Raw genomic sequence first — 26,527 nt, 5'->3', positions numbered from 1 at the left:
AGAGTGTGTGTGTGTATGTGTGCGTATGCGGAGGAGCGCGCGCCTCCGTGACTAAACTCCACAGTTGTCTCGTGAGTTTTTTTCTTCTCCTATTTTTATTTTAACTTTATTTTATTTTATACAAGCAAGTTTGCGCGGCGCGTGCACAGAGGACACGCACACGGACGTAGACATGGACGCGTCACCGGTATCCAACGGGAGCGCCGGGGGGAACGGGACCGTGGACAGGCGCTCGGTGCTCGCGCGCGGCGCCTACCAGCACCTGGAGTCCGGCGAGCTGAGGGTGCTCGTGCCCGCGGTGCTGGCCGTCACGTGCGTGCTGGGCTTCGTCGCCAACGCCACAGCCATAGGTGTTCTGATCAGCAACGCGCGCAAAGCCAAGCTCTCCCTGATCAACGCGCTCCTGCTCAACCTCGTGCTCGCAGACGCGCTCCTGCTGGCCTTTGCCGTTCCCTTCAAAGCGGTGGCGTACGCGCGCGCAGACTGGACCCTGGGCCTGCTGGTGTGCAAGACCTGCGACTGGTTCGTGCACGCGTGCATGGCGGCCAAGAGCATCACCGTGGCCTTCCTGGCCAAGGCGTGCCACCGGTACGCGAGCAACCCCGCCAAACAGGTCAGCAGCACCCTGTAGCCTGAACCACCCAAAAATAGACAACTTTTAAACAGTTGTCTGTTCTAACTAAAGTCAGGGTGTAGTTTAGATAAGGGCTGCACAATTTATCGTTTCAGCATCGTCGGTAAAATGTGCGCATAATGCATGCTTTTGATTGAGCTTGATGGTTTAGCTGGTTTAACTCATTGATCACCAGCGCTACCAGCAACACCAAGTTGGTCAACTGCATGACCAGCATCCCAATTAACAATATTTGGTTAGTAGAACGTTTTCTTAACGTTCACTCTGTGAAGTGTCTGGATGTTTTATTGAACATTTTTAAATGTTCTGGTAACGTCACTGAACAGTACTTACAGGCTAACCTTTCTGGAAACTTTTCAAAAGTTTAACCTTCGAATTACGTTATATGTTAGCTGGACAAGCATGACCAAAAGAAGGGAGATCATGCAACAACTTCTTTTAGATTTTGTGCAGCCCTAATTTAAACAAAATTATTTGGTGGAGTTCACATATATTAAGTAATTCAACTTACTAATACAACTGCATGATTCTGTGTGTTTTTCAATACCAACAATGCAAAAAAAAAAAAAAGATTATTGTATTGTTGTAAGGAAAAACATTGACAAGTTACCGTACATGGACGAACTTGCAATAACACACTATTGGAGGACACCTGTTGAGAAATATGTTATGCTCTGTTTTATTATTTCTAACTAATTTATATTGTAGAATAACAAATAACTCATAACTCACGTTTTCAAACGTGTTTATTTGACATTTTTTTAATGGACAAGCATGACCACGCAGAAGCAGGGAGATCATGCAACAAACTTCAGTAAACTGAGGGCATTTTGAATTTCATGTCATGTTGGATCATTGACTTCTGAAGAAATCTGATTATGATTTTTTTTTATTTTATACAGCTCTAGATTCACATATATTAAGTAATTGAACAAATTAAACTCAAGGAAATGACATTGTATTGTTGTGAGGAAAAATCTTGACAAGTTACATTACATGGACGAATACAATATTGGAGGACACCTGTTATGAAAGACGTGAAGTTGCTATTTTATTATTTTTAATTAAATTACATTGTAGGATAATAAATACTCTCAACTCATGTGTGCACCACTTAAAATATCAGAAGTTATTAAAAACGTATAATTGTGGGTCTGATCATGGTCTTCTATTATGGGTCAGCACTAAATTCACAGTAAATTCTGGGTTTTTCCCATCGTCTTTTAGTAAAATTTGGGTCAAATTATTTCAGACCTCAAATAATGCAAAGAAAACAAGTTCATAGTAATAAAGTTTTAAGAGTTCAGAAATTAATATTTGGTAGAATAACCCTGGTTTTTAATCACGGTTTTTATACATCTGGCAGGTTCTCCTCCGCCAGTCTTACACACTGCTTTTGGATAACTTTATGCCTCTCCTGGTGCAAACATTCAGCTTGGTTTGATGGCTTGTGATCATCCATCTTCCGCTTGATTACATTCCAGAGATTTTCAATTTGGTAAAATCGAAGAAACTCATAATTTTTAAGTGGTCTCATTTTTTTACAGAGCTGTAGTTTGGAGACTGATTCACTTGTAATGATTTGCAATCATTTTTTTTATAGTGTATCCGTGTGAAGACCATCCTGGTGCTGCTGCTGATCGCGTGGCTGTTGGCCTGCACGCTGCCCGTGCCGCACTGGCTATTCGCCGCGCTCCACAGGGAACAGGACGGCACCCTGGCGTGCGTCCAGCTGGTTCCGCCTCGAGCCCGCAGCTTCGCGTCCGGCTACGCCAAGGCGTACCCCCTGGCGGCCTTCTGCGCGCCGCTGGCCTTCGCGCTGCTCTACTTTTGGCGCGCGTACGGTCGCTGCATGCGCCGCTGCAGCAGCAAACCGCAGAACCTGCGCGCTCAGATCCGCTCGCGCCGCCTCACGCTCACGCTCTTCGGCCTGACCCTGGCCACGGCTGCTATGTGGCTGCCGCACTGGGTGTGGTGGGTGTGGACGCGGCACGGCTTGGAAAACGGCGGACCGCTGCCACCCGCGCACTTCGCCCTGAGCGCGCAGATGCTCATGTTCGCCATCTCGCTCCTAAACCCGCTCGTCGTGCTCGCGCTCTCCGAGGAGTTCCGCGAGGGCTACAAAGGCCTGTGGCGCCGCCTCACGCTCCGCAAGCATCCGCACAAACAGCAGCAACAGAAGCCCGGGCCGCACGCGCCCACCGCCCCCAAGTCGCCCGTACCGAGACCCGAGACCTCCGCCCACCTGCCGCCCAGCAGACCGAGACCTGAGGCCGAGGAGGCCGAGAAGAAGCAGCAGCAGATAAAGCAGAAGCAGAAGGAGCAGCAGGAGCAGGAGGACAAGGAGAAAAAGGAGGAGAAGGACAGTCCAGGGGGAGGGAATAAAGAGGGGATAGTGCTGCCAGATGTGGAGCAGTTCTGGAACGAGCGCGAGAGTGGATCCCACTCGCAAGAGAACGATCCCGTTCCCTGGGAACACCAGAACCCCACAGAGGGCAAGCAGTGAAAGAGACCCAATCAGAGCAGAAGCAAGACACATGCAGGGGCACGAGCACGTCAGGTCTCCCGTCCTGCTCCTGAAGACCTATAACATTCTGCAGGTTACACCCCATCCCAAATCTAACACCCACCAACTGCACGTCCCAGCCAAGAGACAATAGATCATCCTGGTGGCACATACTGTATATAAAAAGCCTACACTGATGGTCTTTAACCCTACTCCTGAAGACCTATATCATCCTAGAGGTTACATCTCATCCCAAATCTAACACTCACCACTGACCCCAAGCCAAATCACCCTTTATCATAGTCTTCAACCTGCATTCCAAATCTAACTCTTCAACTGACTATTCCTAAAGGCAGTAAGTGGATGGATCAGGTGGGATTGATTGGTCAGCTTGAAGCTAGCTCTCCAGGAGCAGAGTTGGAGACCAGTAACCTACTATACACACACATCCTAGGCACACACTCTAATCGGTGAAAGAGACCTAATCTGAGCAGAAGCAGTAGGCACACAGACACACACACAAACACACACATACACACACACACACACACACACACACACACTGACATTGCAAGTATTGACAGCTAACTGCAAGATATGAGCAATTACATTTTTTTCCAAAACGTTTTCATTCATTCATTAGCTATTAGCATCTTAGCTCTATGAACCAGAAGGCTAGATTACTCAACATTGATTCAGACGTGACTGAGTGCCTCCCTGCCTTAGAAACTTGTCTGAATGCTGCTTACTCAGACAGTATTCTGAGGCAGGAAGGCACCCAATCATGTCTCATTCAAAGGCAATGTCAGGATGTTTTTCTTTTCCTACTGATTTGGATACAGAGACCCTCATCTATTCACTGCCTTCTTAATGAGACAGTGTGGACAGATAAATCATCTCCATCCCAACTCTAACAACCTCCCCCCTTTACTCACTTTGTTGAAGCTTAAGGAAACAACAATCATCATCAGCTCCAACCATCAGAGACCTCATTTGAACTTGAACTTAACCCAGTCTTTGTTTGCTCTGTTCACACCACTGCCAGAATGGGACTGTATTTATACTCACTTTATGTTGCCCTGTGTTGTTTGAATTGATGTGAAAAGCCTTTAATATTGTCTAGAAATATTTCATAGGAAAAATATGCCATAAGTGTTATATTTTGTACTTGGTTTGTGCTAAAAATACATATATCTTATAATAGAGAAAATTTTGTTTCAGAATTATATCTATATTTTATGTGAGTTGATAATATATGCCTGTAAATAGCCACTTCTGGACAGGGACATTCTCCACAGTTTTGCTCTATGTCTTCAGTTGGAAGCTGTGAGGACTGATCTGAAAATATCTGCATTTTAGTGAAAGAACATGCAGCAGTTTCAGGTCTGCACAGAACAGCTTTTACAAGCTATCACTACACTGTTCCCAATGTGGCAACCCCATGCTTGGATGTTTGTACAGGTGTTTTTGTGGGTTACTGGTTATCAGGCACCTTATAGTGCTGTCCTTTCACACGTAGTGTGCTAGGTAAGAGGAGCTGTTGAAAATGGTCCTCATGGATGTCTGGAAGGTACAGATTTTTGTTCTGGTACTGTACATAAAGAATTGGGTTGATGCAAAATCTGTACTGTATGTATCTGTGGCTCTATAAGAAATTATTGCTCCATTTAATTAGATAAATCAATGGTTCCCAACTCTGGTACCGGAAGCTCTGGAATTGTCTTACGAGTAGAAACCATTAACATGAGAAGAACAGGAGGTCGTCCATGACGAGCATTGGGAATCACTGATAAAAAGGTTCCATATTTACCCAAAATACAACTCAAAATGTAAAATATGAAGAAAATGTTTTGTAAATGCACTTGTTCTAAATAAATTTCATGATGTTACCTATGATTATACTGATTCATGTGTATGCTGCTGTTCTGCACAAACACTGGTGGTTGAAATTAAGTATTATAAGTATTATTTAAGGTTTATTTTTATTTCATTTATACAGTGTCGGAGGTAGTGTATAATGCAGTAAAATGTAAACAGTGGACATACACAGTTTTTGCACTATGTTCATTTAATCAGCTCCAATCAGCAGATAGGAGTCATTTGTAGTTACCTACATACTTAATTATCCCCCTTTCATCCTGTTTTTTAATAGTCAAGACTGTGCTGGTACAAGTACTATATTGTAGATCAGAGACAGCAGTGCTGCTGGTGGTTTTAAACACCTTAGTGTCAGTAATGAACTGAGAATACTCCACCAACCAGAAATATTCAGCACACAGCTTCTAGTGGGAAATTTCCTGTGACGTCCGATGAATGATTAAAGCAGAGGTGTCAATCCCGTCCACATTAGGCTGGTGTAGTTGCAGGTTTTCATTCTAAACAACCAGCAGCACACCTGATTCCCTTTGTTTAATTAGTTATTCAGTCTTCAAACAAATGATTACCTGTGCTTCTGCTCGTCTGGAATAAAAAACTGGAGACACACCAACCTTGTGTGAACACGTATAACACACCTGCATTAACTGTGCAGCAAAAGATGAGCTTCTGTCTCTGAGTTTATTACATCTACAGCTCCAGGAGTGGCATAAAGTTATCCAAAAGCAATGTGTAAGACTAGTGGAGGAGAACATGCCAAGATATATGAAAGCTGTGATTAACAACCAGGGTTATTCCAACAAATATTGATTTCTGAACGCTTAAAATGTATGAATATGAACTTGTTTTATTTGCATTATTTGAGGGCTGAAAGCTCTGCATCTTTGTTATTTCAGCCATTTGTCATTTTCTGTAAAAAAAAAAGATCTAAATAATAATATTTTTATTTGGAATTTGGAAAAAAATTTGTTCGTAATTTATAGAACAAAGCAACAATGCTTATTTTACTCAAGCATATACCGTACCTATAAATAGCAAAATCAGAGAAACTGATTCAGAAACTGAAGTGGTCTCTTAATTTTGTCGAGAGCTGTATATGGAGGACCAGATAGGTAGTATCTGATAGAGTGGACAGTGAGTACACACTGTATCTGCCACCCACAATCAATCAACCTATGCAAAAAATACATGATGTCTTGCTTACCAACCAGTGCTTAAGCTTGCGAAACCTGGTTAGTAAAAATAAATAAATAAATAAATAAATAAATAAATTGTCTTGACAAATACGTAAAAAAGTAGGCTGCTTTTATTTCAGTCAATGTGTACAGAAATACAGCGACTCCAAAAATGTTTAGTCGTCTTTTGAAAAAACATCAGAACAATTAAATTAAACCTTACTATGAGCGGACTGTCAACCATGACTGCTTGCGCAGACCAACGTCACATACGGTTAATGATGTAATGAATACATACATTATAATCCACTGTTTAAAAAATATCTTACATTTGAACCGTTGTCAGTTAAAATGACAGATGAACAGCGGGGGTCCAGCAGCTGGACGACCCGTCAGATGACCACAGTCACCAGAGATGACAGCAAAACTGGGGATCTTCCCAATTTGTAGAACGGAATGATTTATACAAAAGCTATACAAACAAAGAGAAAGCATGACTATCGGTGGCTGGGTCAGGATGAAGGGCCAGGATAAAGCCACAGGTAGCTGGAGAAAGAGAAACTACAGAGAAATGGAGGGAGCAGATGAGGGGGTTCAGGTGGTCACTGTCACTCTGCCAACTCCACAACTGGGCATTCTTTCTCTCTGGCACAGCACAAACCCAGCTGTCCCTGCAGAGCTAGAACACATACTTCGCACCATGCTAGAGGGATCAGGTGAGCTTGTTTGGGCGTGGAACCAATAGGCATGGTTACACTAGCGTATATCTTTAACCGCTTTTGACATTTGTTCCCAGCAGCCAGACGGGGCACGACGAAAGCACATTAGCATGCTTGCTTCCAATCTGTCATTCTGTCCTGAAGTCCTACAATCAGATGCGCTTACGGTGGAACATCAGAGGGTAAGGAAACTAGTAAGGATGTGATAAGAATAATAAAATAATAATAAAAAAAGAACAAGGATAAGAACCAGAGTTATGAAAGTGGATGGCAAAACATATGCTTTCTGACTGAGCCTGAGGAATGGATGGTAGTCTGAAGGCTACTGGTGGACAGAAGCTGCTGGAGAGGTCTGGCAGGTGCTCTACTGCACGGATCATTTAGTGGTGCGACGAGTAGGCTCGAAGGCTGTGGGAGGTGGAGGAGGCCCTCTGCGCTCCAGTTCCTCCACGTACGCCATGATGAGTTTGTGTCTTTCATCTGGTACACAGTCCAGGATAAGATAGCGCTTATCATTCTGTAGGATCTTCTCTATGTCTATCAGGTGTTGCTCAGACTCCTGTATCAACCTCCGAGACCTGGGGTGGAAAACAGATCATTTATGTTATCAGTTCAAAGTCCTAATCAATATATCAGATATCAGTTCTAATCTATCGACATCTAAGGACTCTCTCACTTGTATGTGATGAACTTGGTCTCTTTCAGCAAAGTTCTGAAGTCTGCTTTAGCCGTGATGTGTTTGTCTTTGATGTAGTCTTCAAACTCCCTCTGTCTTTTCTGAAAGAAATGCAGAACAGGTTTCAGAGCATGTGTTTCAGAATGAGAGATGTAGGTGTGTGATACATAAAAAATCCTGATTAAATCTTGTGCTCTTTGGTGTAAAAGTATTGAAATTAATCAGAGGAAAAAAAGAGAGATAACTATTCTTCTGAAGAAGGCAGAAGCAGATATCTGTGGGCAATTTTGTTTTAACAGTGCAGCTAGGACATGTTAATATAATAAAGATGTTTTAATTTAAGTAGAGCTTTGGTTTAAAGAGACCTTTTTGAAAGTGTTTAGCAAACCCAACATACAATAAATACTAAACAATTAAAGAATGCTAACCGAATTCCCCTCTTAAGAGTGTTTCAGCCCAAACAGTGAGCAGCTTTTAGCACAGAAACAAAGCAGAGATAACTAATAACTCTACCCACAGAAAACAGCAAACAGTGCAGACTACATTTAACCACGACCAAAACAAACACAACCAAACAAATTGAGATTTTAGCATTAGATAATAAATGAAAACTAGGACAGTCACAATAATCCCATTATCAATTTTTCATACAATTTATGACCATGAACTTAAGAGTTATAGCCCATTAACTTGAATAACTAACTAGTGATTAGTTATTAGCAATTCTTTAATAACAATTGTTTGTCATTTTGGTTTGTTTATTTTTTTTCTTTTATTCCAGTTTCTAAATATTCCTAAAATAAAAAAGTTCACTGTTGAAAGGCTGTATGTTTAAATATGTAAAAATAAAAAAGTTTTAATGGCCATTCCTGCTCTTTATGACTATTCTTAATCCTTCCAAACTATTTATTTAGCCAAAAAACAAATAATACTATTAGATTGTGCCCTGCTCTAATAATCTGAGGTAATGACTGTACTTACCCGATCACTGCTGGAGAACTTTATACATCTGGGATCATCTTTGATGTTCTTTTTGACCTCCTTCCATGTTGATGTTAATGTGACCTGTTTGAGAGGAACAACAAGGTCATTCCAAATTACATCCTGAGTGGAACTGCAAATTTAACCACTTGTAATCATAAACGTCTCAAAGACAGAGCACACATAATCACGGCCTTACAATAGACGCCTCGTCTAAAAGCTGCCGGAAGAGCTCCTTCTTCTTTTTGGTCAGGGCCTCAATGTGCTCGTTAAAGAGCCTCTCTTTCTCCTCTCGCTCCAGCAGTGATGAAGTCTCCCAGCGGTGGTCCTTCCTCAGAGAGCGCCTTGTATCTGACCAGGTGGCGTCCGATGACCTCACCTGCAGGTTAGGGACATGGCAGGTGAAACGATTTGATCTCAAACAGCTGCATGTATGTATGAGTGAGTGCAAGCGCAGATGGCATATGCAGGCTATATAAGTCTATGGAGGTTAATGGGATCACAAACATTGTGGCTTCCTTCTGTTTCGGCATTATGCTGTAATGCCTAGATTAACCAATAAACTCATCCACTCACTTGGACACTCTCTATTACTTGAAATGCAGAAATGAAAGGCTGGGTAATGTCATTTACAACTATGTTTTATTTTGTCAAGATGCAAAATAAATTACTTTAGCTTTCCACACCAATGAGCACTCATGTGAAGGAGGGAAATTAAAGGGAGCAAAAGCAGAGAGGGAACACAGGAAAAACAAAAAAAGTGTACATTTATTAGAGCTTTGGGGGTTTTAGCCCAGTTTACCAAGCACAGAAGAAAAAAGAGGGTTGAATTTGGTCTGAATGTTACACAGCCCTAAATATCACATCTGTTTCTTCTTCTTCTTCAAAAAAGAAAACCCTAACTGGTTTGAATAAGTCATTAGTCTGCTGAGCCAATTGGAGTCTCAGTTTTGCCTCATTTACCTCAATACCTTCTAATATTTCTATATTACATTTTTCTAATAATGTAGTGCTCTTCCTGCTCATTTGCACCTGCTTCAGTTTCTAAAGTTCTGGATAATTAGCTGACAAGCTGAATCAGGTGTGGAAACACCTGATACTCCGAGGCTTGGTTATTAAATGAGGAGCTGCATCAAGTGTGTCAAACTACAGAGTAAATAAATAAATAAAATGTACTGGTGGTGTCTAACACACCTGATTCAGCTAATAAACAGCTTGATAATGAGGTGATGAGCTACCTCATGAGCAGAAACAGTGAAAAAGGTAAAGTTTACTGCTGAGGTCCTTCACACATGCAGTCTGGCACCCACTTTACACCCATCAACGTGTGTAATTCTCACTGTGTTCATTAACAACATTGACTGTGCACACACAGCGTGACGGGTGATGTCTTACCATATCAGACATGAGGGCTTTGAAATGCTGCATGGCTTCTTCTCGCTTGTGCTGCTCTCGTTCCCGGTCAATCTCTTTGGTCTGCTCGGAGCGGAAGCGCTGCACCGTCCGCTCTCTCTCCCTCAGGCTGGCCTCGATCCTCGCCTGCTTCTCCATTTCTCGCTCTTTTTCTGCACTTGAGTTCTTTAGGGGAAGAGAGGCGGAAAAGCACATTGAAGTATGGTTTAAAACAGGATTTTAACTATTACTATATATAACTTTAACTATATTTACTCTAGACACTACTGCAACCTTGACATATTTTTTAAATATATATTTTACCCCATTTTCACCCCAATTTGGAAGACTAATTACGCAAGCCACTTTCATAAAAATAATGAAATTATTAAATACACAGTTTAAAATAAAGTCAACATATACTCTCAATTACATTAATGGGATCTCCTCAGAAAGTCAGTGATAGAAAGAATCCAGTTTTTTTTTCTATTCTATTCAGAATGTGCAGTCCAACACAGTCAAGATATGGAGTATGTTGTCAAGGACTATTGCTATTCCTCAGAAAAGTAAAAAAAGATTTTGGTTTCTTTTAAACAAAAGATACAGTTGTTTACAGCAAGGCAAATCATGCTCTCTCTGACTTCGGCTGCTGATGGCAAGCAGCATAATAATACAGCATTCAAACAGTCACTCATAATCTGTCTAAAAGCCTGGCCCTGATGAGCTCCTCTATACCTTGGAGAGCTTCTCCACAAAGCTCTTGAAGAGTTCCTCTCGAGCTGCTGACGTCTCCACTGCTTTGTATCGAGGATCTGTCTCCATCTTCTCCTTCACCTTGCTCCAGCGCTGTTGGCCATCAACGTGATAGTCTGAGAGCAGCTCAAAGAAGTCCTGCTTCACCTAAAACAATATTAACAGCATTCAGTCTCAGTTCTACTCATGAGGCTAGTACACTATTGTCCTATGACCTTGGATGTGATTTCTGCCAGAGTTAGACGCCACCTGCCATGATCATTACCACCCATTGTGCTGTCCACTATGGGTGGTAATGCCTTCTATGATGTATTTCTGATACACAGGTAACGCTGTGTTCAGCCTCACTCACACCTGGCAAGTTACACAGATGTGGGCATTCCAAAGTACTCCAAATCTGGTAGGATTTCCCTGACTATTGAACTTTTTAAAGAAGTGAAATTACAGCTTCAAACTCACTGCAGCACTGCATTGAGGTGTAATAGGAGGAATAGCGGTGCTCAACGCTCGCGAAAACTGCGCCTCTTTCGAGAACTGCGACCTGCTTTCTGACCTATATGTACTTCTAACAGTTCTACAAGGACTACAAAAACCCCTATTTGGAGTTGGTAAATTCTTTACAGAAGCTAACTAGTACTGATGAGCACAGCAGCTCTTTTAAATGAACTGAATCATTAGAATCCATTCACTAAAAAGATTCGTTCATTCGAATGAATCTATTGTGCTGCTCATCTGTGCTGTACCGGAGAAGCTCCAGATAAAGACAGATTATAAGTAAATCAGTGGGTATTTCTGTTTTGTAAGGAGCTTCAAATGTTAGTAAGAGAGTTAAAGGTTATTAAAACAACCAGAGTTTGAATATGTGATAAATAAGTTGATTAAGCTGTAGGCTAGCAGCAATTAGCATTTGCGATCGGGTTAAATGTGTAAATATATCATGTTAAGTGTAAAATACGAAATATGAAACAATATGAAGCTAGATGTGGCCAAAAGCACTGTCCATGATCATCAAACTAGCTGTGATAAAAGTCATTATCTAAAGCTTTAGTGTACAATTATCCAAATTAACCTGAATGCTGACCACTCAGGTGTGACGTCATTCCCAGCTCTGGCTGCTGAGGTAAATGAAACGCAGCATAAGCATTTGTGTCCATTTCTCCCATTTCATCTCTTATCATCTTATTTAAACTGTCAGAGTACAGTCTCACTACAGGAACTTCCCCTGAATTCACCTACTGTGAACACATCTTGTACGTTCCCAAGCTAATTGCACAGCAAGCGATGGACGTACCCTTGTAACTTGCTGACAACCATCAGACAACTTGGGAGGAGACTGATTTAAGTGTGGAGATGATTTAGTCACATGTTCATTGGTTAGAAACATGAAAAGCATCTTTTCAGTCTGCCTGACAGAGAGCTGACATATTTACTCAAAGGAGAATTCTCCTACCCGCTGGTTTCTACTGACCTAGACCGACACAGTCCACTGGCCATTAGGCTCTGCGTTGGCTCTGTTGTTAAAGAAGTTGCTGTAGATTGGCATCCTCTGGTGAACCCCACTCTGTGCAGACCCCCCCGCCGCACCTCATCAGCCATCACCCCTCCCTCAACAGGTGACATTTCACTGTTATTAATGTTTGATGGCTGACCTTTCACTGCAATCAGCACACTCTCCCAGCACTTAACCCTAACTACTTCACGTCGCAAGCGCAGCCTGCCGAGCAACAACGGCCACACAGACCGGGCTTGTTATAACTCCTGAGCACATAATTCTGTAATAACATGTTTACATATTACAGTCTAACTGTACTTACATCACTTTAAGCAATACTCTCAAGTAATGAAGTGTTGACCCAGTTTATTCCTCCACATTATCTTTAGATTTGAGTTGCTGCTTCACTGATCCTCAGCTTTAAATGATGGTCTAGGTCATCTAATGCCTTGTGCTCACCTTCTCGCCCCGATTCTTAGAGTTATCCTTCTCCTTCTTCCTGAGAGAGGTCATGAACTCAATAAAAATGGCCTCTCTGTCCTTCATCTTGTCGATTGCTTTAAACCGGGAATCCCTGGCATGCTTGGCTGCAAATTCACTAAATGTGGTTCTGTAATGTGAAAACAAAGAACAGAACAATATGTAAAAATATGACAATCTATCACCATTTTAAAACTTATTCTGTAGAGGCATAAAGGCTCATTTATGTAGAACATTAAATATGGAGATGGATTGGTGCCCTCTGTGTTACTGTGCTTCTCTGTAGAATATATTTTAGCAGTGGCAGCAGCCTGTGCGATAAAGAACTGTATCAGGGAAGGATGATTTTACACTCTCCTCACATAAATTAAATTAGATAGTGTTCCACATCACTTATTGAGCTTGTTGATATTAACTTAGTTTACAGGTTTTCACAAACTAGGTCGTCCAAGATGCTAACAGCTGGGCTCGGCAAGGTTGGAGCTGCATTGCTAACAGACACATCAGCAGGACTAGACAAGATTTGGAGCGGGTTAGCTGCAGTATTAACAGCTGGGCTCAGTAAAGTTGGAGCTGCGATGTTAACAGACACATCAGCCAGGCTCAGCAGGGTTGGGACAAATCAGTCACAATGCTAACATTTGAGCACGACAGCAGTCAATTGTTACCTGACTCCAAGTCTGGCTTCCTCCATCATTTTCCTGAAGTCATCTTTGGCCTGCATGATTTTGTTCCTCTTCTCCTTCCTCTCCTCCTCAGCACGAGTTTTCACATACTGATCAAACACCTGTAGAGCAAGGGGTAGAAACATCTTCAGTCAAGGACCCTTCGCAAAAGAGTCATCTGGCGTGGACGGGCTAGAGTGTTTGGGTGTCTGGTTTGGGAGATTAATGCACATTTAATAGGCCAGGTTTCATGTGATTATCTTGAAACTGAGTTACTGTTTGTTGTAGTTTTGAAGTTAAGGAACAGATCTTTATCATCATGTGATATGATAATTTGTTTGGGGGTGCTAAAGGCACAAAACACACATAAAATTTTCATTTCTGACTTGGGCCAATACATGGTGCTAAAATCCAATAAATATCCTATTTGCGGTAATGCAACTCAGTCTAAACAGCCAGATCAGAATTCATGGGACTTTTATGTCAAAAAGAAGGAGAAAAATAAGTGAAAATGATTGTAAGGGGGCGTGAAAATAGACAACAGCAGTGAATAAAAGTTTTTTGGCAGGATACCTAATAAATATTTGTACTAATGTATCTATTTTTAATTACTTTAGTAGACTTGTTTCACAACCACTCCGAACGTGGCTACATGATGTGACTAGAGGGTCAAAAAAAAAAAAAAAGAAAAAAAAAAGAAAGAAAATTAATTAAAAGAAGTATCTGAATAATGTACCCCTCTTACCAGCTGTTAGCCTGAACTCTCTCATAGCTCCTGTGACTCTGGAAAAATGTGAAGCAATGCTCTTTTGCAATAGTGTCATTTACACAGCACAAACTGTTCAGACAAATGTCAGATTTGGGTCACGTTGAAATGATTGTGAGAACTGCCTGAATTAAACATGAGATTTGTTGAGAATAACGGATTTGGGCCACTTTCACCTGTGGTGTGAACATAACAAAAGAGAAGATAAAGCCTAAAGTAGTTACCTGCTTCCGTTCCTTCGGGTTTAATAGCAGATACCGGGGATCAAATACAATCTTATGCAGCTCCTTCTCCCAGGTAGAGAAAGCGGAAACCTGGTACAAAAAGAGAAAAAGACAAAATAATGAGATCAAATGAGTGGGAAATAACTGCTATTTAAAACCACTCCCCTCATCTTAATTAGCCTCATTCTAGCACAAGCAGAGTGATCAGCAGGTGAGCTCTTCTGAGCTTGTCCCGCCCTCCCGTAGCGCCGGAGTCAGGGTGCGCACCCGTCGCGTTTCATCCACCCCACACCAGCATCTCTAATGAATGACACACACACAGCAGGGCGGCCCCTGCACCTCCCTCCAGCTCTCTCCCCACGCTAATTGGCATGGACAGGCCTAGTTTAATTAGCCGGGGACGTGCTCAGTGCGTGCTATATGTGCTACAGTATGGCTTCTCTTAAGCATGCAGATAATGAGGGCTAATGGGATGGGAGGAGGGGGTCGCCTTGATGTCTGGCCCTTTTGACTGCGCTAAAGCTGCCTTTCATCTGTGGCACGAACACATGGGCAAAGGGCACATAGCTCTTGGCTAGTGCCTTAAAGACTGCTCTCTGGCCCATACTCAATGTAGTGGTTTACTTTTTAATGCGAGAAACATCAAATCTGTTGCCAGGGAGTAGGACATGGGGATATAAAACGCTAATAATTAATGAGCAGATGAGACAAGGTAGATCAGTGGGGCTCTGATAGGTTGAAAGGTCAGGAGACTATCTCCCAAGACCCAAGGAAATGGGTTTAAGAAGAGGGCAATATGTGCAACCCTTTTAGAAATATGAAAGAAAAAAAAAAGAAAAAGAATTTTACTTCATACAAATATTTATGAAGATTATTTTGATGGCTAAATCGGGTTATGATAAATGATTGACAAAATGTAATCATATGGATTATCAGATATACTGTACCCCTCTCTCAAGCAGCATGTCTTTAAACTGACTCATCCGAGTCTCCTGTGGAACCACAGCTCGCTCCCTCGCTGCTCTCAGCTCAGCCTCCATCGCTGCTTCCTTCTCAGAATCAGAGTCCTTCCGCTCTTCAACTCTAGTATGTGGTAAAAAAAAAAAAAAAAGAGAAATAATCTAACTTACAACAGGAACACAGCGCAAGATCAATAATAATAATCACCAATACTCAAGATTTCAGTACTGGGTGCTAATAATGGGTAATCTTAATTCCTATTACTTTGGTACTTCATTATTGTAAGTCGCTTTGGACAAAAGCGTCTGCCAAATGTAATGTAATGTAATGTAAAAATGTAATGTAATAAACATGCTGCTAGGATACTTTGGCATGAATTTCCATATGTATAAGTGGCACTGTGCTGTTGTTCCACTAGATCATTCTATTTTTCATGGATTTTATTTAGAAATTTGTCTTCTGAGTCTACAGCTCTTGTAGATTTGGAGCATATATTTTGTTCATTCTTACGAAGTGTTGTAGCCTTTCTGCACAAGTTTGTGTAATGTGCTAACCTGGTAGCCAGGGCATGGTGCTCGAGTACAAAATATAGTGAAAAAAGGCGTTTAACCTGTGGCTTCAATTTTGAGAGACATTACACTGTCCATGCTTTCTAAAGTAATATGCCCAGGGTAGTCTGACGATGACACAAACGTATCAAGAAACACTATTTTTGTATTAAAATGTTGCTTATCTAGCTTACCAATAAAGACAAAACATGACAATAAAACATAGCCTCACTTTCTCTTCTTGGCTCTGCTGGGCTCATCCTCCGATGTGTCCTCTGTAGCTGCAGGCTCTTGTTCTAGCTTGCCAAATACTGTTTTCAAACACACAACCACACACACACACACACACCCAAATGCAACCACAACCACACACATGCAAACACAACCACACACACACAATCATACACAATGAGCTTAGAAGCAACAAAAGGTTTGGACAGAATGGTGGAAAACCAGCAGGTCACTCCAAACAGATGACACTTAGGTCTCCACCAATACTAAGTCATTAAAAAGGCCAAACATTAATGGGGGGGGAAAAAGCTGCTTGTATGAAGTGTGTGAATCCCTGAAACCATTGCAAATGACACGCCGTTCAATTAATTTAACCCTAAATGATCATGCTTTAAATTGACAAAGAGTAAAGCCTACATTATTACACTACTAGGGCTGAAACCTAGCTAGTAAGACTGGCACAATTTCAATACAATGTGGACCAATATCTGAATATTTGAAAGCTCTTAATACTGTAATGGACATACACGAAAAAGTAGGGCTGCTTGTGATAGGTCATTGAAAACATTGAAAACTATTGAAAACATGTGTGCTGACAAGCTGTTTCCTTAAAGCAGCATTATGTCGATGTTTTAACCTTAAAATAGCATTACAGTTTACAAGGCCAAACAGCATCTTGGTCATTGCTACTCCGGACCAGACACGCTGCTCACTGCACTAGGTAACAGGAAAACACTCGCAAGACATTTTTGTATAAAAGTCTGTAATGATACGCTAACTCTTTAGTCCACATAATTCTTCTACTTTCAGTGCTGGGTCTATATCTCTCAGCTTGTAAAGGCATGTAAATGTGTACTTTTTGACGTGTGGCTCTAAGTGTAAATTACACCTTTCACTTTTAGGTAGAGCCCTACCTAACGCTGCTTTAAAGAACTGACATCTGTAGTAAAAACCCATGTGGACTGTCTTGGGAAAGTAGTATAAAATGATTTTTTTTTTTTACAAATATGGCTTTGGTTATGTAATATTATGCAGTTCTAATGTACATTCTTCTGTAACATAGTGCAGTTAGCAGTGTGCTGAGCCCAGTCTCTCTATTACAGGTCAGAGAGGCAAATAATTGTGATTTTAAAGTTGTTTCTATTTAAAGGTAAAAATGCTACACACTGATGCTTTACACTCACTTTATACTGCAATATTGTATACCAATAAACACATTCTGGTAGACTGTAACATAAAAGAAAAGAAGGGGCTATGCAGCTTTTTGTCCCCCCCAAGAAAGAAGAAACTGCTCATCACACGGTCAGAACTTTGAAGAATGGAGGTTCTGTGATGGAGTAAAGTCAGAGGTAAGTGCACAAGGCAGAATGGGTACTTTAGCTGATTAACTGCAGACCTGATGGGCAGGTGAGACACAATGAGTTGTGATGGAGAGTAGTCTAACCCAGTTTGGGGCCGTTGTCTAGGCCTTTCTTGTGTGGCGGTTCCTGGATGCTCTTGTCCACATCTGCCCGCCCCACCAGCTCCTCCGGCCGCTCCCACATGGACATGCGAGTGGTGGGGTTGTAGAAGAACACGCGTTCATCACCGGTCCACACCACACACCTGACAAGAAAAACACACTTTATAAATCCAAGTATAAAGCTAAATAGTCCTTCATACACAAATATAATATTAATTAATGTTATCGATAAATACCAAAACAATTTCAATGAATATTAATACTTTTTTGTTTATTTGTTTTAAGTCATTTTATTTTATTTACTTTTTATGCATTTATTAATTGGTTTATTATTTACTATTGCTCACAGCATTCTTGTTCTAATTTGAATCTTTAATTTGATTCAAATAAAACCCTTTTTAAAAGTATATTTAAAATTGTGTTTGTTGTATACAATCTTTTTTTGAGCTTTATTTTGATTATTTCAAAGTGGCCCTATTGTCATTTTTGCACCTTTTCTAATTACTATTTCCTTTCTTTGTATCAGTTTTATTATTATTTAATTTTTCTTCATAATTTAATTTAATTGCTTAATTGTATCAATCATTTAGTTAACTTTAATATTTGTCCTTAAATGTTTATTTTTAATACTTTAATTGGTTTGTTTTTAATTAAATATTTAATATTTTTTTCCCCTTCCAAAACATTACTGCACTGTAAATAGAGTTCACCCTTACACAAGGAACTTAGTCCAAAAATAACATTAAATTGATCAGTATTTCAGCTTTGATTTCAACGTTTTAGAAAATAGGTAATACCAAGAGGTTAATTATATTTTTGAGAAACCACTGCAGGTGAACAGGAAGCCTGTTCATAGTTTTTGAGTCCCGTTAATGTATTTAGCTGTTGCCTACCATGGAGTTCCAGGAATAGGAGTGGTCGCTACAGGTTTTGCTTTCTTGGCAACCTTCTCTTCTTCAGTCATCTCCACCTCCTTCACTTCCTGCAGACAACAAAACACTCTAGTATTTGTGTCATTAAACCAAGATTGATTAAGATCAAATGCAGTTTTAAAAAAAAGATTATGAATAAACTAACATGGGGTATCTCATACCTCCTTCTGTTCTTTAGGTGGATCAATCCTGGGGCTTCCCTCCTCCATCTCCATTAAAACAGCATCCTCAATCTCCACTGCAGTGTCCTTCATTTTCTCAAGTTCAGTTTCTGTCACGGAGAATTACAAAAGAGATTAACAGATAAGAATGATGTTCCAAAATCAAGCAGACATTCAATTTAAAATCTGGAATATCTGCGTGGTGTTTCAGTTAAAATTTTTTAAATTTAGGCAGCAAATCTTGTTTGTCTCTTGTCTCTTCAAATAATAACAAACGTGTGAGTATTTTGTTTCATTTGGACCGTGTGATGTTTTTTGGGCTGTAATCAGTGAACACTTTCAAAATATGGTTAAATATCTAAAGAGTGATGATATTTGCATCTCAAATTAAGTTCACTGCATTCAAGCCTAGGGCAGAAACCCTTAGACATCCATATTCATGGGCAGTGGCTTTCGCACTATTCGTATCCATATTAGAATTATATTGTACCGACCAGAACTAAGAAGATACACTGAGCTATATCTTTTAGCCATATCCTCTAGCCCTAATTAAGAACCATCAGGACAGCAGCAACAATGACAGTCCCTCTCTAAGCTCCCAGACCTCTCTCTCGGAGCTCCTCCGGCTTCTCCCAGGTGGTCTCCAGCGTTCGTTTGTTGTAGTAGTAAGATTTTCCTTCTGCAGTTTTAAACTCTGACCATTCAGAGAGGGCAAGCGGGGAAGACGCTGCAGCTACTGTCATCTGAGGAGGCATCATGGGTATCAGGGGAGGCGCCATTCCAGGAAGCATACCTAGAAAAGACACATACATGCATATGCGTATGTAATACACAGAAGACCTTTGCATGAAATATTAATACATTTTCCCAGTTCTAACACACCTGCAGTATAACACACTGTGTGATGAGTGGGAATGATAACAAGATTAGTCTTTTAAATAGTGTAAAATGTGTGTAAGAGTAGAAAGAAAGTAGAATGAGGCTTTGTAATGTATGGAGACTGGATTTATAAAAAACACACTGTTAAGCCTCTCTGCTCTGACTGATGTGAGAAAAATACATGAGAAACAACACTGTGCTAATTGATGCCAATCACAATGTTTTACACTACATTTTAGACAAAGGGCGTTTTCACATGAGAAAGTCCAAATCAGTCCTAACCAATGTTTGTGTTTCTTAAACCGTATACATTTGTTCCGGTAAGTTTTGGCTTCAAGCTGCAGTTTAGTGGCATCCTCTCATCATCACTTTGTATGTGGACTGTCTTCTTCTATAAGTGACATTGGTTTATATAAAACGGTGTGCGTCAAGAAGCAGCATGTTGCCCACTTAGTAAGTTGCCTTTCTATGTGGTGGCCTGAATTCTCCATAAAGCATTAAAGTACATGCATTATATGGCAGGACAATAGATACGGGAATCCCCAGCCTCAACGTGAAGGAGGGTCAGGTTTAATCAATTTAATGCCCCACAATGAGTTTTTCAAAAAGGTGATTTGTTTACACAGGAAAAAAACATATTTCTCCCATGTTATCCTGTTAGGACCGCTCTCAGTGTGTGTTTAATTTGATCACAAATCACATCTAGGCCCGGGGAGACTTGTCAATTTAAATAATGTGCGTCAATATACCTTAAAGATGGCTGCACCATGTCAAACCAATAGATCTAAAATGTGACGAAGTGCACAGAATAATTTGAGAATCACTGCAGTAGAAAGATGTGTCTGAAACTCACAGCTATAATGGTTATAATGAGTTCTACCTTGAGAATGTGCTTTGATATCAGTATTTCTGATAGATGTACACCTAAAGTTAAAGTGTATGCTTATTTATTAACCTGGAGTGTCATATTACAGTTTTATTGCAGTGGAATTGCACATTATGCATTCCATTTGATGTTGGAAACACACCAATGCATGCCACAGCAAAGACACACTAATACCACAAATAACCCACTATGGAAAACAGAGAAGCATGAGAAGAGGAAACAAGAACAGCAATTCACATCCACAAGAGAAACACAGGCTCATGAGATGCTGAGATTAGTAAACGGTTTAGCATTTGGGCTCTCTATTGTTTTTGCAATCACTTTTTAACAAAAGAATAACCATAATCCAAAAATATCAATGATGGAGCAAACTTAATTTCAGGTTAGTATCTGGAAGTATTATAAATATTTTAATTTATTTTCCAAATTGACATAAAGTCACAGAACTTCAGAGTATCTAGAGTATACTGTGTAAGAATTATTTTTAACTGTAGGTAAATACAATACATAAAGCATAGATGCACAACAGTCACCAACATGCCGACTAGCAGAGAATAGCGTCTGGAGATGGAGAGGGAATTACCGTTCTTGCTGGGTGAGATTGTCTTTATATAGGGACAGCTGACTATCTGCATCATTGCTACACCTAAAAGAATCAGGCAAGCACAGAACGATGGAAGAGAAAGACAGGTGTCAGCTACAGTGTTCCAGTGCAGTGCAATTAGTAGCAGCCTCTGCAGTGGTTTGCTAGATTATAACAGAAATCACTATAGTTTACGACAAAAAAAATAACAAGAGCAGCTTATATATGTTCCCATTTGCTTGGTTAAACGTATGTAATAATGTGAATGGGGACTAACACTGCCATCTACAGGTCACTGTCACAAAGTACTGCTCTATTAAATACCCACAATCAACAAGCTCTGGCTTTTCTTAAGTCTAATTAATTTGTTAGTAAAGCATTACAAGTTCAGTAAAAAGGAAGAAAAGCGCAAAGGGACGCAGATTTACAACCAAATTAAAAGAGTAGGGGGGGGGGGGGGCATCCAGTAGGGGGTGGGGTTAGGGCCAAAGCAGAGAAGTGTATAGGTTGAACCAGCCTACCTGGCAGAGGAATGGGCAGGCCAGGCAGAGGCACTCTGAAAGGCGGCACCATCACTGGGGGAAAAGCTGGCATGGGGGCAGTAGGTTGTGGGACAGTGTGAGATAAACCCACAGGAAGTGGCTGTGGACCCGTGGTCACAGTGACTGCTACTGTGGGGGGATTGACAGAAGCCACGGGGGTCACCGCTACACTGTGCGGTGCAGCTACTGCGGATGAGAGCTCAGGGCCTTCAGGAGCTGCATGAGAGAGAGGGGAGTCAAACATGAGAGAACATCTTAACCAGACATAGTGAAGAACACATTAAGCAACAATACACTTCGGCCTAATCCCATTTCACCCATCTGTTTTGCGCATTCAGGTCTAGAAGTAGGGTGTCACGATTCTTGTTAGGCTGAAGGTATAGGGTGAAGATTTCACCCCTTCCCAATTTAACTCTGTTTAAAGGGAAAGAGTTACACTCGAAACAAGGGACAGTGGTACAAAAAAGAAATGGGACTGGGTCTTCATGTTATGGCAACCAAGAACAACATTATAAAATATCAAAGTAAATCATTAAGACTGTAGTCTATATATTAGAAAAGTGACTGAAAGCATATGAGTTGTGGACACTGGCCAATATGCTCATTGGAGATTTTTCAGGTCAATTCAGACCCTCACACTTCCTTAAAAACATATTTTATCAGTCCAAATCAAATTTTCCCAATCAGCTGCCTACTACATGTTGTTACTAAACATACTATGGTAATAAGTAAAAATAAAAATAATTAGAATAATCAATCTTTAAATATTATTTCATATTTCCTTGTTAAGTAGCTAGTTTCAGTGGTTTAGAAGTAGTTAGCAACTAATGCACACTCATTTGTTGCGAAGAACAATATGCATCAACTTCAAACCATATTAAAATTGGGCATTTACAACCCCTGTGTTTGTTTGTTTTGTTAATTCTACAATCATAAAACTAGGCTATGCTGCATAAAAATAAATCCTAAATACCTACATTTTTCACAATTAATGCTAAACTAAAAACCTGTTTATGATTGAGTACTCCGTCATTCTGAACGGAGTTAATGATGGTCAGGCAAAAAAAAATATTGAACAGCCCAGTACTGCAGGAGTACTGCCACAAGTTCTGTTTGTGTGTGTGATATTTACCTGCACCAGGTGTGGGCAGGAGAGGTGAGGCAGATGTGCTGGGAGTGGAGTTGGAGCTCATTGCTGTGGAAGAGGTCTGGGTAGTGTGTGGAGGTGCGATGCTGGATCCTGCAGCTGGGAGACCGGGAGAAGTGCTGGGGGCTCCAGAGGCTGGTCCTGCAGCCGTGGCTGCTGCAGCAGCGGCAGCTGCAGCCTGTCCCAGCATTAGTGGGGTGAGTTCAGCCTGCTGGATTACCTTTACACCCTCCGGTTTTGTCCAGGCTGATTCCCGTGTGCGTGCATTGTAGTAGTATACCTGCAACAACAACAAACAGTTCAAAACTAAAAACTGAACTGATGTATTGAAAAGGAATCACAAGCAGATCATTAAATAAGGTTTTGCTTTTAAACAAAGCAGATTATAATAAGTTATAAAATCATACATACACACTTATGTGGTACAACACTATGGAACACAGTCCCCCTGCCCCTTTTTTATTCAGGAATTTAGTTTAATGCACAGCACAAGCTAGCAAAGAAATTAAGCAAAAAAGAAAAACAGTATCTACCTTTTCTTGCCTCGCTACCTTTATGTTTCATACAGGAATTTAGTCTAATTCACTGCACACGCTAGCAAAGGAATCCAGCAAAATGAAAAAAAAAAAAGAAAAGAAAACAGTATTGCCCTTTCTGGCCTTGCTGACTTCATGTTCCATACCTTTCCTTCAGGGCTTTTGTTTTCTACCCAGATCTCTTCTGTAGTGGTCAGTGTATGTGCAGCAGGTGCAGCAGAGGCTGTAGGTGGGATTCCAGGGGGGAAGATAATCCCAGGAGGGGGAGGCATGTTGCCTACTGGTGGGGGTATGAATGGTGGTCTCTTTAGAAATAGAAAACAAAAAGACAGTGAACCGAGTGCTTTCCAAATAATTACACCACATCACTACTGTACAGATTGAGGCTTGTTATCTGGCGTAGTGAGACTAGGCACATATAACAGCTATATTTTCAACACTAAGGGGTTTAATTAGTTAAAGTGGGACATGCGTGTATCAACACAAGATTTAGAAAGACCACAGAAATAACACTGTAAATAGCTATTTACTATTTGAGCAATGTTACAATACATATTATGGAAGGAACTACTCAAGTATATAAAAAAAACTTTAAGAAAGAAACTTTAAATTACTTTGATTTATCTGTGAACTATGTGAACTGTGAGCTAGGAACTTCTCACCTGTTTGACATAACAAGCTTATATATTTAAGCAACATACTCGAGGTTTGTGCTATGACGTGTAATATTACATGGTAAAGCACGAACTTAAAGTGTATTATTGTGATTATACCACAGTTCCATTATCGCTGTTTATTGACAATACAATTTGTTTGGTTATAAACACTCCGCAAATTAAAATAGTTCCATTATTGCACCATTATTGTTTGTAGCTGTGCTGTAAGCGCTGCATCGTTGCTAGGTTATCTGTATGTGGCGGAGTAATACATGGAGAGCTTTGGTTACAGTGCACTACGGCTGATAACGGCACGCATAGAACGCCTCTCAACCAATCACATTGCAGGGTCGGAACAAACTGTGGTATAATTCAATACTATTTTCATACATTTAAATGCAAATACTTTCATTAAAGTAGTATTTTACCTTGGGTAGCTATCTGTACTCAAGTAGCTAACGTTACATGGTTTGGTACGTTATTCTACCCCCACATATGATAACCAATACAACACCATACATTAAATGTGCAGAGATAAACAATGGCTAATACAAGTTAAGAACAAAATAAGTATGTTCAGTGAAGTCTGAGGCTTAGTACCTGTAAATGAGGAGTGGCTATGGGCGGGGGAACGCTGGGATCGAAGGGCAGGCGCCCAAAAGGGGGTCTGGCTGGAGGCGGCGGTCCGCGCATCACGGCGGCGAAAGGCGGCGTTGCGGGAGTGCTGAGAAGCGGCTGCCTCCTCTGCATGCCTGCGGACGCTGGAGGTGCAGCAGCCGGGGGGAATCGGGGTGCAGGCTGCTGCGCCATTGTGCTACTGCAGACAGAGCTTCAGTTAGTTAATGAAATAAAATAAATAAGTGAATATCCATGCCAACGCTAGCTAAACAACAGATATCAATAGAAAAGGAAAAGTGCAGTTAGAGGCAGGGCGCCAAGCAGAGCCACAGCCCCCTTTTCTGCACCACATGTTTAGATAGATAGCTAGGTTAGCTAGCAATGGTATAAAAAACTAATTTAAAACAATACCCAGCTATAAACCAGTGCAAATTACACACGGGGTAAACGTAACTGTCTCGGTAGAAATTTAAGCTGTACTCCAAACACTGCCGTGCTGTCAGAACAACCAAGTCTCCTTATTGTCTCGGATATTAACGGCAGGAGTGGCTAATCCAGATCCAAAATTTAAAATCCGACCCAGGGTTTTTCTCCGACCGCTTGATCAGTGATGGCAAGCTAAGCCGCTGCAGCGCAGCCGATGCTGTCGAAACGAAACCCTGGGCAGGATTCCTGGATCTGGAGGCGCCACAATTTGCTAACGCTTAGCCGGCTAGCTGATCACCAAAACAAGTTTCTAATGTTCTGGCGTAAGAAAAACAAAAACAGACAATTAGGAAATGTTGGTAAGGATGCATATAAACCAACTACACCAGTAAATTACACGTAAAAGCATACACACAGAAACCTGAGCAGATTTAAGCTCTTACCCGTTAGCGCTGAAAGCAAGGCTCTCTCCCTCCGTGCGTTCCGCCATTACAGGAAAACAACAAAGACATAGAGTGACGCTTTTCCGGCACAAACCAGAATTAACGCGTTTTATTACCTCTATATATTAACACAGAAATATTTATTAGATATAATTTATGACTATAATTAGATATGCAGTTCTTCGAGAAATACAAGTGCTTAAAAAGAAAAAAAAAAAAACAGTGCTGTTAGGCGGTTGCTATGCTTAAATTCGTTGTTAATGTGTTGCTAGGCAGTTGGTAAGGAGCAGATGTTAGTTGGCAAGGGCTTCCTTTGTGGTTGCCAAAGTAAACCGGATGGTTGCGAAGGTGTTGTTGATAATGAATAGAAGTCTATAGGAGGAATGAGCGATACAATTTATATAAAAAATTAAAGGTAAAAATAGAAAGACCTTTATTTACTAAACATATACATATACATGGGTGGATGGATAAATGTGGTGTTGCTGTGGTTAACTTCGTTGTTAAGGCATTGCTAATCAGTTGCTAAGGAACAGGATAAGGTTTGCCAAAGTAAAGCAGGTGGTTACTAAGATATAAAGGGTTTGTTGCGAAGATGTTTCCTTAGTGTATGTATTGAGTATTCTAAACTGTTAGGGGCTGCCAGGTGGTTGCTAGGTGTTGTTGTTGATGCATTTATAGACGTTACAATTATAAATAGATATATGTGCTTCTGGAAGGGAATAGCAGTGCAAATTAAGCAAAAAAACTAAAAAGAGAAAAAAAAGAAAAACACTTAATATTAACCAGGCAGATTAACATGGATGGATCAGGTTCTTAGGGAGTTGCTATGCCTAATTTTGTTGTTAGGATGTTGGTTGGTTGTTGAGGTTGCCAAATTAATGTGGTGTGGAGTTTAGTTGTTTGACAATGCTTCTACTGTTTGCACCTCTGGTAGACACCAAATGCCTTTTTTAAATACTAGTAATGTGTTTTTATTTAATCTATATTACACTTCTGTTTAAAATACTCTTATTTAAATATGCAGTTTAAACATTAGAATTTTGATAAGTCTTTTAAACATTATGTGTCACCACAGACACACTGGTTGTTTCTAAACACAATCCATGTAATCTTAAATTAAATTTTCACTGGCGAGTCCAAAGTGGTCACTTAACATCACACCACACATTCCATTAT

General features: G+C 40.7%; 2 protein-coding genes across 3 annotated transcripts; one reads left to right on the top strand and one right to left on the bottom strand.

The window, feature by feature from the left end:
- Positions 1-15: 15 nt before the first annotated feature.
- On the top strand, positions 16-5,036 carry gpr151 (G protein-coupled receptor 151). Its single transcript, XM_022683561.2, has 2 exons — positions 16-613; positions 2,238-5,036. Exons 1-2 carry the CDS (start codon positions 173-175, stop codon positions 3,138-3,140), a joined length of 1,344 nt encoding a protein of 447 aa, XP_022539282.2. The 5' UTR covers positions 16-172; the 3' UTR covers positions 3,141-5,036.
- A 1,267-nt stretch (positions 5,037-6,303) lies between these two features.
- On the bottom strand, positions 6,304-25,503 carry tcerg1a (transcription elongation regulator 1a (CA150)). Of its 2 annotated transcripts, XM_007247425.4 has the most exons (21): positions 25,349-25,503; positions 24,462-24,678; positions 23,352-23,510; positions 22,655-22,949; positions 21,502-21,738; positions 20,981-21,043; positions 19,237-19,425; positions 18,633-18,742; positions 18,433-18,521; positions 17,522-17,682; positions 16,079-16,157; positions 15,286-15,421; positions 14,339-14,428; positions 13,352-13,470; positions 12,663-12,813; positions 10,694-10,858; positions 9,962-10,144; positions 8,766-8,945; positions 8,567-8,650; positions 7,586-7,686; positions 6,304-7,487 (listed from the first exon to the last, which is right to left on the bottom strand). In XM_007247425.4, the coding sequence occupies exons 1-21, from the start codon at positions 25,393-25,395 to the stop codon at positions 7,286-7,288; spliced, it is 3,057 nt and encodes a 1,018-aa protein (XP_007247487.2). In that variant the 5' UTR covers positions 25,396-25,503; the 3' UTR covers positions 6,304-7,285. The 2 variants fall into 2 exon arrangements, with proteins under 2 accessions (XP_007247487.2, XP_007247488.2); XM_007247426.4 differs by lacking the exon at positions 20,981-21,043.
- Positions 25,504-26,527: the final 1,024 nt, after the last annotated feature.

This window comes from Astyanax mexicanus, chromosome 10, assembly GCF_023375975.1.
Source record: "Astyanax mexicanus isolate ESR-SI-001 chromosome 10, AstMex3_surface, whole genome shotgun sequence".
Taxonomy (NCBI): Eukaryota; Metazoa; Chordata; class Actinopteri; order Characiformes; family Acestrorhamphidae; genus Astyanax; species Astyanax mexicanus.
The sequence above is the reverse complement of the archived record's forward strand: the minus strand, read 5'-3'. Positions and strand labels throughout refer to the sequence as shown.